Raw genomic sequence first — 14,269 nt, forward strand, 5'->3', positions numbered from 1 at the left:
TGTACTTGCTACAGCCACACTTATTGTCTGGGCTATTGGTTTTCATCATGTCCATGGAAGTTCATAATATCTCAAACAATGCTAATGAAGCTGCTAATAAGCTTGCTAAACAAGCCTTGTCCTGTGTTGTTGGTTTTCATCATGTTTTGTTCCCAACCCTTGATATAGCTCTTGTTCTTTGGCATGACACTAGTATATTGCTTACTTTTCCTCCCTTAATTTTTTTTTTTAAAATAGGTACTAGACACCAACTAACTAATAACTATATGTATTATTTATGATCCACGACAAAAATAAAGATTTCTCTGAATTTAATTTCAATTGTCACTAAAATTAAGAAATATAAACAAACTGCAAGCGAAACTTTAACAATACAATCATACTACAAGTAAACTGAAGTTTTACCTACAGTCCAAACATTCAACTAAAAATATTAGTTCATTACTATAAAAAAGATTTACAATTTTACAAGCTGCCAAATTATTTCAGCATTCAACAATTTTACAGTAACATCCACATTGTTCCCATTCACACGACATAATGACAGTACGAAGGTGAAAACCCTCAAAGTACAAACTAGAATCCATGACTTTACTTTTCGAAATTTACTCCAAAGGCAGCCATGATGGATTCTGTAGAAGAACAAACAACAAATGCTGCAAAGCTTGATAGTCCTCCAGAACCTGTATAAACAGTTTATATTGTCACGAATTTTTAAAAATAGAAAAGTAGTTTTAAAAAATTTAAATTCAAAAGACTTATTTAAATAATCTTTTTTAAGACATAAAACATTTTTATAAAAACAGACATCAAGCAAGTCCTTAATCTTTAATATTTTTGTTTAGATTATTTATTTAACAAATATACTATATGGGATAGAAATCCAACATAGAAGATAATTAAATTTTACTATATTCAAGTTCAAATTAACATGAATCAATTACATTTTATAATAATTTATTTCCTGAATATTTAAATTTTATATAATCCAATTATATAATGATGTAATAACATACTAAAAATTATTTTTATTCATATATTTATTTCCACATTTTTTTAATAATTAGACTTTATAGTTGGTCAAAAAATAATTAGAATTTTTTATACTCCCTCCACTCGAAAATATAAAACATTTTTTAAGGAGTTGGATTTCAAAAAATATAAGACATTTTAAGTTTTTTAAGGTGTAATTATTATATTTTTTTAAATGTCTCTATTGAATATATTATTTTATTTTTTTAGGCTGTTTAATTAAGTTAACTATGAAAAAATAGAGTTAGTTTAAAGATAATTAATTATTTTATTGACGAGTAAAATTTAATTAAAAATATCTTATATTTTTTAACGGAATGAATAATTTATGTAAAAATTATAACAATATCATAATTTTTTTAAAAAATTATGATATTTTTATCCATTAAATATAAAAAATTATGATGAAATTCACGTAAATATTTAATGAATATCTAAATAATATTTTAATATTCATGACATCAACCAATTAATTCAATTATGGTCAGCCAGAAAATTAATTCAACTATGGTATCATTCCCTTCGGGCACCAAATTTTGGGTTTTCACTTTTCCGGTCTTCCCGAACCAAACGGCCAGTGTCCGGTTGTGTACGACAATGACGTCCGGTTGAACTCCACGAAACGACATCATGGAAAACACCCGAGACTCGAGAACGACGTGTTACTGCTAATTCCGTTTTCGTTACGTCCAATTTCAAAGTAACTCCTGACAAGTCCTCCGGGTCATCTTCTCCTGAAATTACATTGTCAGCAGTCTCAATCTTGTTCCGTCACTTGCCTCAGAATTTTTCAGTCCTTACTTCCCTGACTCCCTCTCTGCTCTTCCGAAGACTTGGGTTGATTGCACTTTCTTGGTCAAGCGGGATATGCACAGAGGAGACCGCCTTGGAAGCTCTCACTATCGTCACTCCCGGGGTCCCTCATGGTTGTCCGATGATCCCTTGACCTATGGAAACCCCAGCCGTGGCCCATCTAACCTCCGCTCTGCCGGAGCCGAAGGTCACTATCGTTCTCTGGACAGTCCGCCAAGTCGGTCTCCTGGCAGAGGCGGTAGGTTCCGGCCACTGGATGGTCCTAGTGGTTTCGGGTTTGATAGTCATCCTGTGCCACCGCATTCTGGGCAGAAACGAGGCTTTCCTTTTTCTGGGCGTGGAGGGTCGCCAGGTTAGTGTAACGCTCATTTGCTTCTTGTTAAATTTGGCATTTCTTGTTTAGTTTTCTTATTCGCTGCGCTGTATGGTAGCAGTTTTTCGCTTTCCCTTTTCTGTTTCCGCATCAACAATTGATATCAATTACTTATATTTGATATCTTTTCTGAATAAACTCATACAGCCATCAGTCTCATCAATGACTCCTTTGCTATGGCTTAACTTACTTTTAATGCCAATGATCTTAATTAGTTCTTGATCCCTTCAGCTAATTCTTGATCTTTTGTAATTCCCAACCCCCCGATTTTTTCTTCTTCTGCAGACTGATCCTTTTTGATCTCCCAGTGCTGCCTTTTGTACATTTCATCAAGTAATGATATTCCCTTTTCACTCCCAAAAAAAGGGGAGAATTACAATGAAGTTTCACATAAGGAAATTAATTACTGTAAATTTTATTGACAACTAAACTAAGCTACATTAACAATATAATTAGTTGCCAACATAGTTTTGTTAAATTCTCAATGTATTTTGCAGTAATTAACTTTCTTGTATGGGACTTTAATGTAATTCTCAGAAAAAAAAAAAAGGTACTTACTGGTAGTTACTTGCAAGCGTTTCTCTGTAGAAGTCAAGTGCTTTTCTGGTCTCTTGAGCTTAAGTTTGCTCTAGATCACGGTTTTGCATGTCATTAAACTGGGGGACCACGGATAACAAGTGTATCTTTTGAATTTTATGTTTGTACCTCTGGCAGGGGAACTAGTAATTCCTGTCCTGTTTATTGTTCTGTAAAAACTTAAGCTCTTTTTTTTTTTTGTTTTTTTTTGGGGGGGGGGGATGTTCACTTAAACGTTTACCATGCTCTGTATTACTTCAGTGGGGAGGGGGGCAAATCTTTGGGGTGCAAGTTGATAGTGATAATTTAATCGCTGAGTCATCTGTAGCGACAGTTTTAGATGCCCCTGGCAATATATGGAAAACTTAAAGATTTATTGTCAAAGGAATCAGTTACATTGGCAATTCGTATTACTATGTGCACAATGATAATATTATTAAAAATGTGATGGAAGCATACTGAATTAGTTGATCTTCTGAATCCCTTTATTGTGGAAGATAATTTTATGTTTAAATATGTAAGAGGGGCTTTATTGTTGGAAGGGTCTATTTTTGTACATATAAGTTTTAAAAATAATTATTTCTGCTTATTTTTATATTTCTTATTTTTATCAGAGTGCTTATTTACTATTGTGAAGTTGTCATACAAGTATTATGTGACCCTTTAGCTTTATAGCTGACTTTATATATATATATATATATTATAATCCAGCATTTTATGATTGACATCTTGATAGCCCATTAGCATGTTTCCCCCTTGGTCTGGAAGGAATTTTCAGATGTTCTCATTTGTGTGATACTAGGATCGTTCTAATTTACAAAGTATACAGTTGTTTGATGCGCTTATCTCTCATATTAGTCACATATTTCAAGCATGTGATCCTAACTTCTATGTTTTTATTTCATACCATGTAAACCCAAAAAAAGTTTGATTTCATAGTTGTTAGACCACTTTGACATCATCTCTCCATCTCACGATAAAAAAAAAGATATATTATTCTTTTTACAAATGCTTGTTATAAATGTGAAACAAATGAACCATGGATACGCACGCATGCCCAAGTGGCTCTGTTTTATTTCACCCTTAGTTGCAAACTCAGTCATTTCCCCCTCCTTTAAGTTATTTTAATTATATGACCTCCAACATGTGAGGAAGTGGAAGAGAATCAGTGTTTGATGTATTTTATCTTTTTAGATCGTTTTGATGGTAGAAGTTTTGCAAAACTTTATGTTGGATCTGTACCCCGGACTGCTACTGAAGAAGATGTAAGCCACATCTAACCCTTGTTTTGTTCCCTCATTTGCTTGCCGAGTTTGCTGAAGTTCTTTTTGTAAAATAATTTCACATTTGTTATCACGAAAGGGCTATATATTTTTGAAATATTGCAACTTTTTAGTATTCAAGCTCCTCTAAGTCTTTTTGGGTGGGGTGTTCTGCGGGGAGGAAAAGAAATTGCATGGGCATTGGTTTGTAGTCAAGTTATTCATCTATGATAAAAAGTGCACAGTATTATTACTTACTTTTCAACTAATGTCTGGTAAAAGTTAAATTTACTGTGATACTTCTAAATGCACACATCCCATCCAGCATAAATCTTTTCAAGTTTTCAATGGTTTTCCTAGCACTTTGAGTCATTGACTTTGGGTTATCTGATAGTTATTGTTTAACATATTATCATCATTGGTTCTCTTGTTAAATGTTTAATCATGTGTTTGTGATGCACCATAACTTGTTACAATTATTTGATGTCAGATTCGCCCTTTGTTTGAGGAACATGGAAATGTGCTTGAGGTTGCTTTGATTAAAGATAGAAAAGCTGGGCAACAACAAGGTATCTGTGATCTTTATATTCCAAGACTATTGCACTTCATATGAATCTTATTTCAGGTCCATTGAGAGGCTGATGGAAGAGACTAAGCTCATCTTCATCTCAGTTTACTTTTGCAACAAGTCCAGACTTGTTGGTTTTGGTAGCCTACCTTTTTTGTCCTCATCCTGTCATAGCAGAAGGAGGCAAGACATGTGAACCTCTCTTTCTATAGCAGATGAGACATTGGAGGACCAATAGATCCTGCTCTTGCAATTGTGGATGCAGCAGTGGGGTCATTACCCAACAACTGATTGTAACGAGAGTGCCCGTAGCCTTGACTGTAGCTTGTTTATGTAAAAAATATAAAATTCACCTTATAGAAGGAACAGAGAAAAACTTGGGTTATTGCATTTGAATGGTATTAATCACAATGTAATTTGGGAGATTTCACGTTCCCATATTGTAGCAAACATGAGTGTTCCTATCAGTTTCAGTTTTAAAATTACATGGGTAAGAAGTTGGGTTGACTGAATATGGATGGTAATTGATGTTAGCTTGCTATGTGTTTGTTGGCAACTTACAAGTTATGATTCATTTCCTACTTCATGAATGGCAGACCTTTTGGTCATGTGTTAGATGTTCGTCTATGGGTATTAACTTCTTGTTACAATCCAAAGTTTTTGTTCTTATAATGGATTTAACATTCCATTTCTATGTTGTATGGAATGTTTCTACTTTCCACTTTGGAGCAATTGTTCAGTTCCTTTGTGATCATAGGTCTGTGATTGCACATGGAGATACATTAGAAGTGGAGCCCGTCTCAACTTCTATATAGCAGCCTGATTATTCATGTGAAATCATATGTTGTATGGTTTGGGATAATTTATAATTTATTCTTGATTTGGGGTTCTGGCTGTAATTTTATCAGTATTTGGTTGAATCTGCTGCTAGCTAGTCAATATTGTTTGTGGGATCAGGGATGATTGATATGAAAAGTTTTGAGGGTTTGAAGGTGCTGTTTTGCACTATTAACTTTTTTGCAGCTTGTGATGCTAAGCTTGACTTGAAGTTTATGTTGGTTTTATTTTTTAATTGTTCAGCTGTTCTAGTCGGTTGTCTCCCTTAAATAAGTCTCAGTGCCGTATATTCTATGAATTTCAATTTTTTCCCAATTTCCTATGTACGATTCTTTCCTTGCTGTTGGAGATCTGATATGCAAGAAATTTGTGGTGGTTATGGAGTTAGGTTTGGATATGTTGACATTTTGATCGCCCCTTTTACTTTATGCCTACTTAGTTGGAATACAAAATTTGATGCGAGGTTTTGAAGTGTCTAACAACTCATTATGGTTAGTTGGGTCTCCATGACGTGTATCAGCAGTGCATGCTACTTATGTTTATTTGATGTTAAAGTTGGATTAATGGTTGTGATCAAATACACAAATTTGTTACAAGCTTATTTAGTTTCAGTCAAATTAGATTAGGGATCTGGTCTTTATCTTTCATGGAATTGAAGGTAATGTATATAGTGTAATTTGGTGTGTCTTTGCAAAGTGATGGTGTCAATTAAGATCAAATCACTCTTTAGGGTTCCCATGAATGATCTAATGATAACCTTGAGAAGAATAACTTTATGGCTCATTAATATTGACATCTAACTGTGGGAAGGGTAATGGAAAATTGATGGAATCAACATATAACTTCTTGCTTGTGCAGGTTATTGCTTCATTAAGTATGCTACTTCAGAAGAAGCTGATCAGGCAATTAGAGCCTTGCACAAACAACATACTCTTCCTGGAGTGAGCTGTTTTGCTTTTGATCCTAAATGCTACTTGTAAATTCTCCTTCTTCTTCTTTTTCTTCTTTAGTTTTTTTAAAACTTGATTACCTTTTAGGGTGTATGTCCAATCCAAGTGAGATATGCTGATGCTGAACAGGAACGTCTTGGTAAATTTTCGTACTAATTGGTGTCTTATATTTTGAAATTCTTACTATTTTGTGTATGCTATATGCATTATCAAATGGCTATATGCTGTTTTGTTTTGTAACTTGTGTTTTTTATACAAAATTGAATTATCTAACAGGGGAGTTGGGCATGAGGAATCTTATGGAATTTTGGAAAAATCTTTGGCTAGAATTCTGTGAAAGAGCATAAAAGCATGTTGTTGTCATTCTTTATCAACCTGTCTATCATTTTTTATTGAACTGTAGAGTACAGATACTTGGAATTGTCTGTTTTTGAGTTTACTTGTGTGCATATAATCTGATGTCAATTGTAGTAGACAAACTATTTCTGCCAAAGAGTTTTGCAGCTCTAGTAAAATTGACTTATCAGTTCAAAGTTGGAACAACTATATGACCTTAATAAAACATGTGGGCAGTGATGCATTTATCGAAAAGTACTTTTAATGTGAGTCTTCTCCTTGTATTGACTGTTCCGTTTTGCTGTAAACTTTCCCATACAACAGGTGCAACTGAGTACAAATTATTTGTGGGCTCTTTGAACAAACAGGCTACAGTAGAGGAAGTTGAGGAAGTATGTTGCACGCACCAAATATGCTTTGCAATGCAAGTATTTTTAGTGGGGCAGTTATTTGTCTTGTCTAGCCAAATGGAAACTTTGGCAATTTTGCCCAAGGGAATTGATGGGCCTTCATGATATTAAATGTTAAGAATGCATGTTTAATGTCTTTCCAAAATAATTTTGTGCTTACTGTTGCTGATAGTTTGAGAGCATGAAACTAATAGATGATGTCTACTGTATCAGATTTTCTCAAAATATGGCCAGGTGGAAGATGTGTGTCTCCTGCGTGATGAGAAGAAGCAAAGCCGTGGTTTGTTCCCTAGCACTATCCAGATGTCTGCTATATCTTTTTTTTTTTTCCCTCATTTTGGGTTGGGATGGGTGTCGTGCCCGTAAATCATGGCTTACTGGTTGGTGTAGTTGTTCTTTTTGTCCCCTTTGATAGTTTTGGATTTTCCTGTGTGTTTGCTTAGATGAAATACTGAACGGTAATATATAATTTTAATTTTTCCCTCTTGATTGAAGGACGCTGTTTTGTTAAATACTCTCATAGGGATATGGCACTGGCAGCTATAAATGCTCTTAACGGAATTTATACAATGAAAGTAAGAAAGGTTTTATTTTTATTGTTGCAAAATTATCCTTGTTGAAACATTATGCTTATCATCTATTTTTCTTGACAGGGTTGTGATCAACCATTAACTGTCCGGTTTGCCGATCCAAAGAGACCTCGGCAAGGAGACTCAAGGTATGATATCTAAAGATTATCCTTAAGAACAAAATTCACGTGAATGCTATTAGATTCAACCCAATGTGGACCGTTCAGATTTGACTTTGTTGTCTCTTGCCCATTATATTAATATGAAGTCATGCTCAAGTCTTTTTTTTTTTTTAATTTTTTTATTAAATCTTAATGACAGTATGAACACAGTATATTATGGTTGGTTTGTGGGCTAGCTGATCCAGGGGTTAAGCAAGCCCAACCCAAATTGATGTAGGGTATGAAATAGAGATAAGTCAGAACAAGTCTCATTGGTCATGCAAAGTTAAACGGGATGTAATAATAGATTAAATTCTCATTGATCTCAGTCAAATTGTTTCCAGATAATTGAGTTCAGCTTAAATTCTTTGATGTTTGTCTTGTTGACTGTGACCTTTTACTGCCTTAACAAGTCCTTTTTTTCCCCTTAAAAACATGTTTTTAAATTTTTCTTCCTTTGTGCTCAAGGTGAGTTTTTCAGTCTTACTTTGCTTGTGCTCTGGCCATTATGTGCAATAAATATCAGTCATTCTGCTGCTACAAGGCACAGACACCTTAAAACTGGAGATTTATAATATTTAATACAACAAGGTATTTTAAATTGCAGAAGGACATTATATAATTTGTTTGGTTGTGTTATCTATAATGTTGTCTTGTTTTGGTGTCAGTGTCCATGCTTTTAAGGTTTGCTTGCACCAGATTCTGCACTCATGTGTACCTTTTGTTGTGTCCTATATATGTTTTGAATGCATGCTATTTCTTGATCTCTATTTTTGGTTTCATAAATTGTTGTTTGGCTTGCTTTAGGGGTCCTGCTTTTCCCCGTCCAGGACTTGGTCCTAGATTTGAAGCACCAGACCCAGGGTATCCTACTTTCCCTTCTATTGTTTTATTTACTTGGTGTCTTCTGATTGATTCCCTTATCACCATCCCCTCGTGCTGGCATTTAGTGCAATGTATTGTTCTGTTGTCAATTTTTGCAGTCCTCCATCATATGTTAATGAACCTAAGGTTGATCGTATCCCTCCGTTTGATGCTTGGCGTCCAATGCATCCACTGAATATGGGATCGTCCTCTAACATTGGTCCTTATGGTGTAAGGCCTCCTCTGCTCCCAAGATCTAGTGGCCCTGCAATGCCTATGAATCCAGTAAGTATGAACTTGATGATATGGCAAAGTTTTATCTTAAATGTAATGCTTATGGTTATCTTTGTCTTTAAAAGCTACTATGACCATAAATGATGTGTTCTTTACTTTCCCTTGAAAATGGGGTATGTCCAATGGTCATCTTCCCTTAAATTTTGCATTTACTTCTTGATGCTTATTATTAGCAGACCATCAGCCAGCTTAGCTAATCTGACGGTATGAGCATAAACAGTACCATTGTTTTAAACTAATTTGATAAGAATAATGATGGAAGTTAAATCGCTAATTCTATCTGCAGGCATACACACGCTATTGCAAACACATCCATTCAGTCATTACTCACTGGTTATTTATTTATTTAACTAAGTATTTATCAGTCACATCTATTGCTTACAGTGCTTAAATAATGTAGGGTGTTCCTGCTAGTGGCTTTGGAGCCCCCATGGATGGTCCTTTTCAAGGGAACTCTTTGTCATCAATGTCACAACAGGTAGATGAAGATTATTTGACTTCGTTCCTTCCTTCCCTGCAAGAAACGTATTAGTAACGTGATTATTATTATTGCTTTCAGAATTTGAACCCAGAAATTTCACAACTTCCTCCTGTTAGCCAACAAATGTTATCTTCACAGATACCTGTGCATTTGTCTCAGGAACTGCCTTGTTCCCTCCATTTGTACCATCAAGCTCCAATGCCCAGCTTACAGACATCAATGTCTCTTTCATCAGTTAGGCAGGTTGGTCAGCCGCAACCTTTTTTGTCTAGGGGGCCGCTTCCTATTCTGCAGGTGCCTGGCATGAATGGACAGTTACCAGCGTCCCAGCATCAAACTCAACAGAATCTTTCATCTGCTGCAATGCCTCGGAGCCCTCTCGATGTTAGATTGCAATCTAATACAGCTGTAAATACTGCAAACCAACAGCGACTTCCTGCCTTGTTGCAGCAGCAGCAGCAGCCGCCACTTAAGCCTACCTTGTTGCAGCAGCAGCAACCACTTCAGCCAACCTTGTTGCAGCAGCAGCAACCGCTTCAGCCAACCTTGTTGCAGCAGCAGCCACTTCAGCCTCTTCAGCAGTCCCCATCTCAGTTGGCTCAGATGTGGTCACAACAAACTCAGACTTTGCAAGCAAGCTTTCATTCGTCTCATCATGCCTTTTCCCAGATTCAACAAGTGCAAATGATGCAGCCATCTTGTCAAGAATTAGCATTGCAGCAAAATGCAGAAGCTGCTAAAAAGCAGGTAGTTTAGGTCATCATCTCCTAAGATCATGATTAATGAATAAGTTTCATATTCTTGCATGTTTTGCTGAATGAATTCATACAAATTTAATTAAGGTTCTGGAGTTCTGCAACAAAATTTTTATATTTGTGATTTTTCCATTAATTGCATAATTTAGTCAAAGGATAAACGCATTTCGAAGGCACTTGAGTTCTTGAGGTGGGAAGCACTAAAACAGTAATCACCCATGTGAAGGCACTAAAATTTGGATGAGAAAGAAAAACGATAAGACTAAAGTGCAATCTTTTAAGTATTTGCTTTTAAGTTGTCCAATAAAAGAATGGTGCGTGCATATCTTTTACAGTTCATGAAATTTCTGCTTGCTAATGGTGTTTCGACATTAGATGTACCGTTAGCTGTGTGCACCGGGGAGGTTATCCATACCTTTAGAACTTTTTCATACCAACATTGTGTGCTGGTGCATTCTTGTCATGCAGTCTCAATCGCCTATGATTGTACCACAGTCAGTGGCCAGTAATCCCGCTGCTGCTGCAGCAGCAGCCACAGATCTTCCTTCTTCCGCATATGCTTCTGCTACACCTACAATAAACCAGAACGTGGCTCTTTCAAAATGCAATTGGACAGAGCATATATCTCCTGAGGGCTTCAAGTATTATTATAATAGTGTCACTCATGAAAGTCGGGTAAGAATTTTTTAGTTGCCTTCAGGTTTCTTTTTTCATGCTATTCATGTTATTTATCTTTCATTAAATGAACTTATAGTGGGAGAAACCAGAGGAGTTGACATTATCTGAAAGGCAAAAACAACAGCAAATGCCAACTTTTCACCAGTCTCAATCTCAGTTACAACCACCAGCGTTATCTGCCCTGCCAGTTCCCCAATCGCAACAGGTGCTGCCGCAAGGTCAGGTGCAGATTCTCGACCAGGTCCAGCAACAGATGCAGCAGCCTTCTGTATCTTCTGTAAGTGTCTGAATTCTTTCATCGTGGTGTTGAAAGAAGATTTGTTATGTTGACTTTGTTTTCGGACTTCTAGTATCAGGCATATGGAGTTTCGAGTCATCAAAACGTTCAGGAAACATTTTAGCCTCTGCATGGCGTTCAAAGAAAGCATTTTCTTAAGGACAATGATATTGTCTCTGATACATGGGAATTAGGGGAATTGGGGATAAAAGGGTAGTTTGGGCATTTAGTTATGTTCTCTGTAAATAGAGTCTTGTGGATGTAATGGTGTCTTGTGAATGAAAATACTATTCCTCTCTCTCTATTTCCCTTCTACCTCTATCAGTCTCTTTGCTGTTCAGTCCTGCAATGCATTTTATAGAATGTGCTCTCATAGATGGATATTTGTAGATTGTGTGGAATATCCTATCGTTTTGTACCAAATAAAAACAATTCTAAGTAAAATTTAATTCTGCTCGGTGTATTTTAGGTTGGCTAGGGCTACATGTGTTTTGGCAGAAATTGCGGAGAAATTCTTAGAGTTGCTCATACCTTTGTATGGTACGGTAATTGGGCAGTTCTTGCTCCCATCTTGTTGTGGGAGTTTGCGCCCTATGTGACTAGAGATATGGATTCATGCTTGTAGTCTCTGTTGTCTCCTATACTATTCAATATTGAGTGGTTCCATTTGTTGTATGTGCTGTTTGGTTACACGGTAGGATGTTTATCTCTAGTGATATTTTCTTATATAAATACGTGCAAATTGCTCGGCTTTTCAGGAAGTTGGATATATCCAATCACAGACATCAAGTGTATCTGTTGGTGATCCTCCTGCGCACGTCCCACATGTACGAAATTAACATTTCAGTCATTGATTAATGTAAATTCTCCTTGCAGTCTAATTTTATTTCCCTGATTCTGTTACAGGGGTTTCATGGTTCACAAGGGTGGACGTTGAATAAGCCAGCAGGTTCTAGTCTTCTGACTTGACTCAATAACAAGATGACTATATAATGGACAGAATGTCTTCCTCTCCCCTTTCTATTTTAGAAACAGTCTCATGTTATGATTATTATTGTTTTGATTGGGAGGGGAAATGAAAGAGGCTTGTGAATTGTGAATGACCTTGTCTTTTCCTATAAGTTCAGTGCTGACATTTCTGGCATCTTGTTTGTACATCCAGGAAATTATTGAACACGGATGGGCGTGAGCCTGAAGCGGCGGCGGCGGCAAATAGGGTAAGGGACATTGGCTTTCTAAAATAATAAGAGGCCCTTGAGCTGAAAGCACAAAGTTAGGGTTTAGTGACCTTGGTTCTGAGTTCTGACCACCCAAGTAAACATGGGGTGACAGTTAATGTACAGTCATGAGTATTTAGGTTTCACTTCAGTTTCACTTGCTGGCTGAGCAGTATAGTGGAGGGGGCCATATTACTCATTAGATAAGGCAAATGAAGTGCCCCACCAATTACCATAGTCTTGTGTAACGTAGTTGCTATAATCGTAACCTAGCCAATATTGAGCAGCTCATTATATAAGGCATATCAATCAATGGAGCAATTCAATATATTTTTTCGTATAGCTCTGACTGTCAAGTTATGTGAGCTTCGCCAACTTGACGTGTTGGAGGCAAATTTTAGAAACTTGAAGCGTCTTAACATAATGTGTTCCAGAAGGCGAAAATGCCAAAATCCTAACTGTTGTATGTTCTACAAGGCATTAAAAAAAAAAAGTGGAAATCAGATATTTCACTCAACTGGCCTAATTACTTCAAACCACTAAGTTGATGAGTTTTGTGGAAATTTGCGAACAAATCATTGTTCACAATGACGAAGCAATCATTGCGTGCGTGCGTGCGTGCGTGCGAGTCCCTGACTGTCCTGCATAACTGGTAACCACTATGATCTATGAATGGAGTTATATGTTGTAGTTGCCCCCGGGGGGGGGGGGTTGGATGGAATTTTATAAAATCATGATATTATTATAAATTAATTATATCACAAAATATAATTAATTATTTTAAAACCTGTCATATAAATCAATTTTATTGTTAATCGATTTTATATAATTTTAATCCCAACACACTTAAATGTAATGGAGTATCAATGTAGCAATCATCATTTTTAAATGAATTCTACTTGCATGCCTATCCTTTTTCTTCCTTTGCCATCTAGTTATTAGAGCATGTTATACTTTGATTTGCAAATTAATATTATTAATAATTATACTAATTAATAAACTTTATTTTAAATAATAAAAATCAAATAATCATTTTATTTTTGATATTTTGCAAGTGAATTGAGTTTATATATTGTTATAGGTTGTCTTAACAATGAACCTACTTAGAGAAATATGTATACCTGTAACGATTTTGTTTATATTAATCAGGTTATGGAAGTGGACAGTTTGAGAGACAAAAGGTGATGATGACTTCGTGAGTATTCTATGAAGATAAAATGATTATACATTCAAAACTAAATTTGATGCATTGTTGGACTCAAATTGCAACTTAGTGATATATAGCATTATATACAAAAAATTGTGTGTATGTCACATAAATTAATCTACGTTTTAATAAAAAAATTACTTAATTTTAAATCATGGTTAATTTAATTCTTTTAAATTTAACCAAGAATCGGTTTCAAAGTAAAATTAGTAATGATACAGTACTCATTTATTTTATGATAATACAATGTTTAAGATGAATTAAGGATGACACAATTCTTTTTTAAGGAACTAATTCTGCCACCAAAATTAGTGAAATCGGAATTCTTTGGTAAAATGATTACAATGGGGTTTTTTGGTTAATGTGTTCAAATTTTAACATAAAATATTTTATATTACATTTTGCATATAACTAATTCATGATTTTTTTTTTTTTGAAATAGTAGAATATAATATTGGAGAGTTTATCCATCAAGAGGTTCTCGTCTTTGAATCTAAAATCTGGCACATTTATAACACATGCATGATTGATCTTGTCAGATGTAATCTTGAACTTGCAAGGTAAGAAAAGAATAAAGAAAATATCTATCTATCTATCTATATAACACTA

At 35.4% G+C, this 14,269-nt stretch overlaps 1 protein-coding gene across 3 annotated transcripts; it reads left to right on the forward strand.

Annotated features, from left to right (window-relative positions):
• The first annotated feature begins 1,613 nt into the window (after positions 1–1,613).
• On the forward strand, positions 1,614–12,781 carry LOC129309480 (flowering time control protein FCA-like). Of its 3 annotated transcripts, none has more exons than XM_054951069.1 (18): positions 1,615–2,197; positions 3,989–4,059; positions 4,547–4,625; positions 6,320–6,402; positions 6,499–6,550; positions 7,072–7,139; positions 7,371–7,437; positions 7,653–7,732; positions 7,811–7,875; positions 8,695–8,751; positions 8,871–9,036; positions 9,446–9,523; positions 9,686–10,273; positions 10,750–10,956; positions 11,036–11,236; positions 11,995–12,063; positions 12,143–12,185; positions 12,399–12,781. In XM_054951069.1, the coding sequence occupies exons 1-18, from the start codon at positions 1,900–1,902 to the stop codon at positions 12,407–12,409; spliced, it is 2,283 nt and encodes a 760-aa protein (XP_054807044.1). In that variant the 5' UTR covers positions 1,615–1,899; the 3' UTR covers positions 12,410–12,781. The 3 variants fall into 3 exon arrangements, with proteins under 3 accessions (XP_054807045.1, XP_054807044.1, XP_054807043.1); XM_054951068.1 differs by having other exon boundaries at positions 1,616–2,197; positions 9,605–10,273; XM_054951070.1 differs by lacking the exon at positions 3,989–4,059 and having other exon boundaries at positions 1,614–2,197; positions 9,605–10,273.
• Positions 12,782–14,269: the final 1,488 nt, after the last annotated feature.

This window comes from Prosopis cineraria, unplaced genomic scaffold, assembly GCF_029017545.1.
Source record: "Prosopis cineraria cultivar Desert tree isolate PC_DT_omini unplaced genomic scaffold, ASM2901754v1 PC4, whole genome shotgun sequence".
Lineage (NCBI taxonomy): Eukaryota > Viridiplantae > Streptophyta > Magnoliopsida > Fabales > Fabaceae > Prosopis > Prosopis cineraria.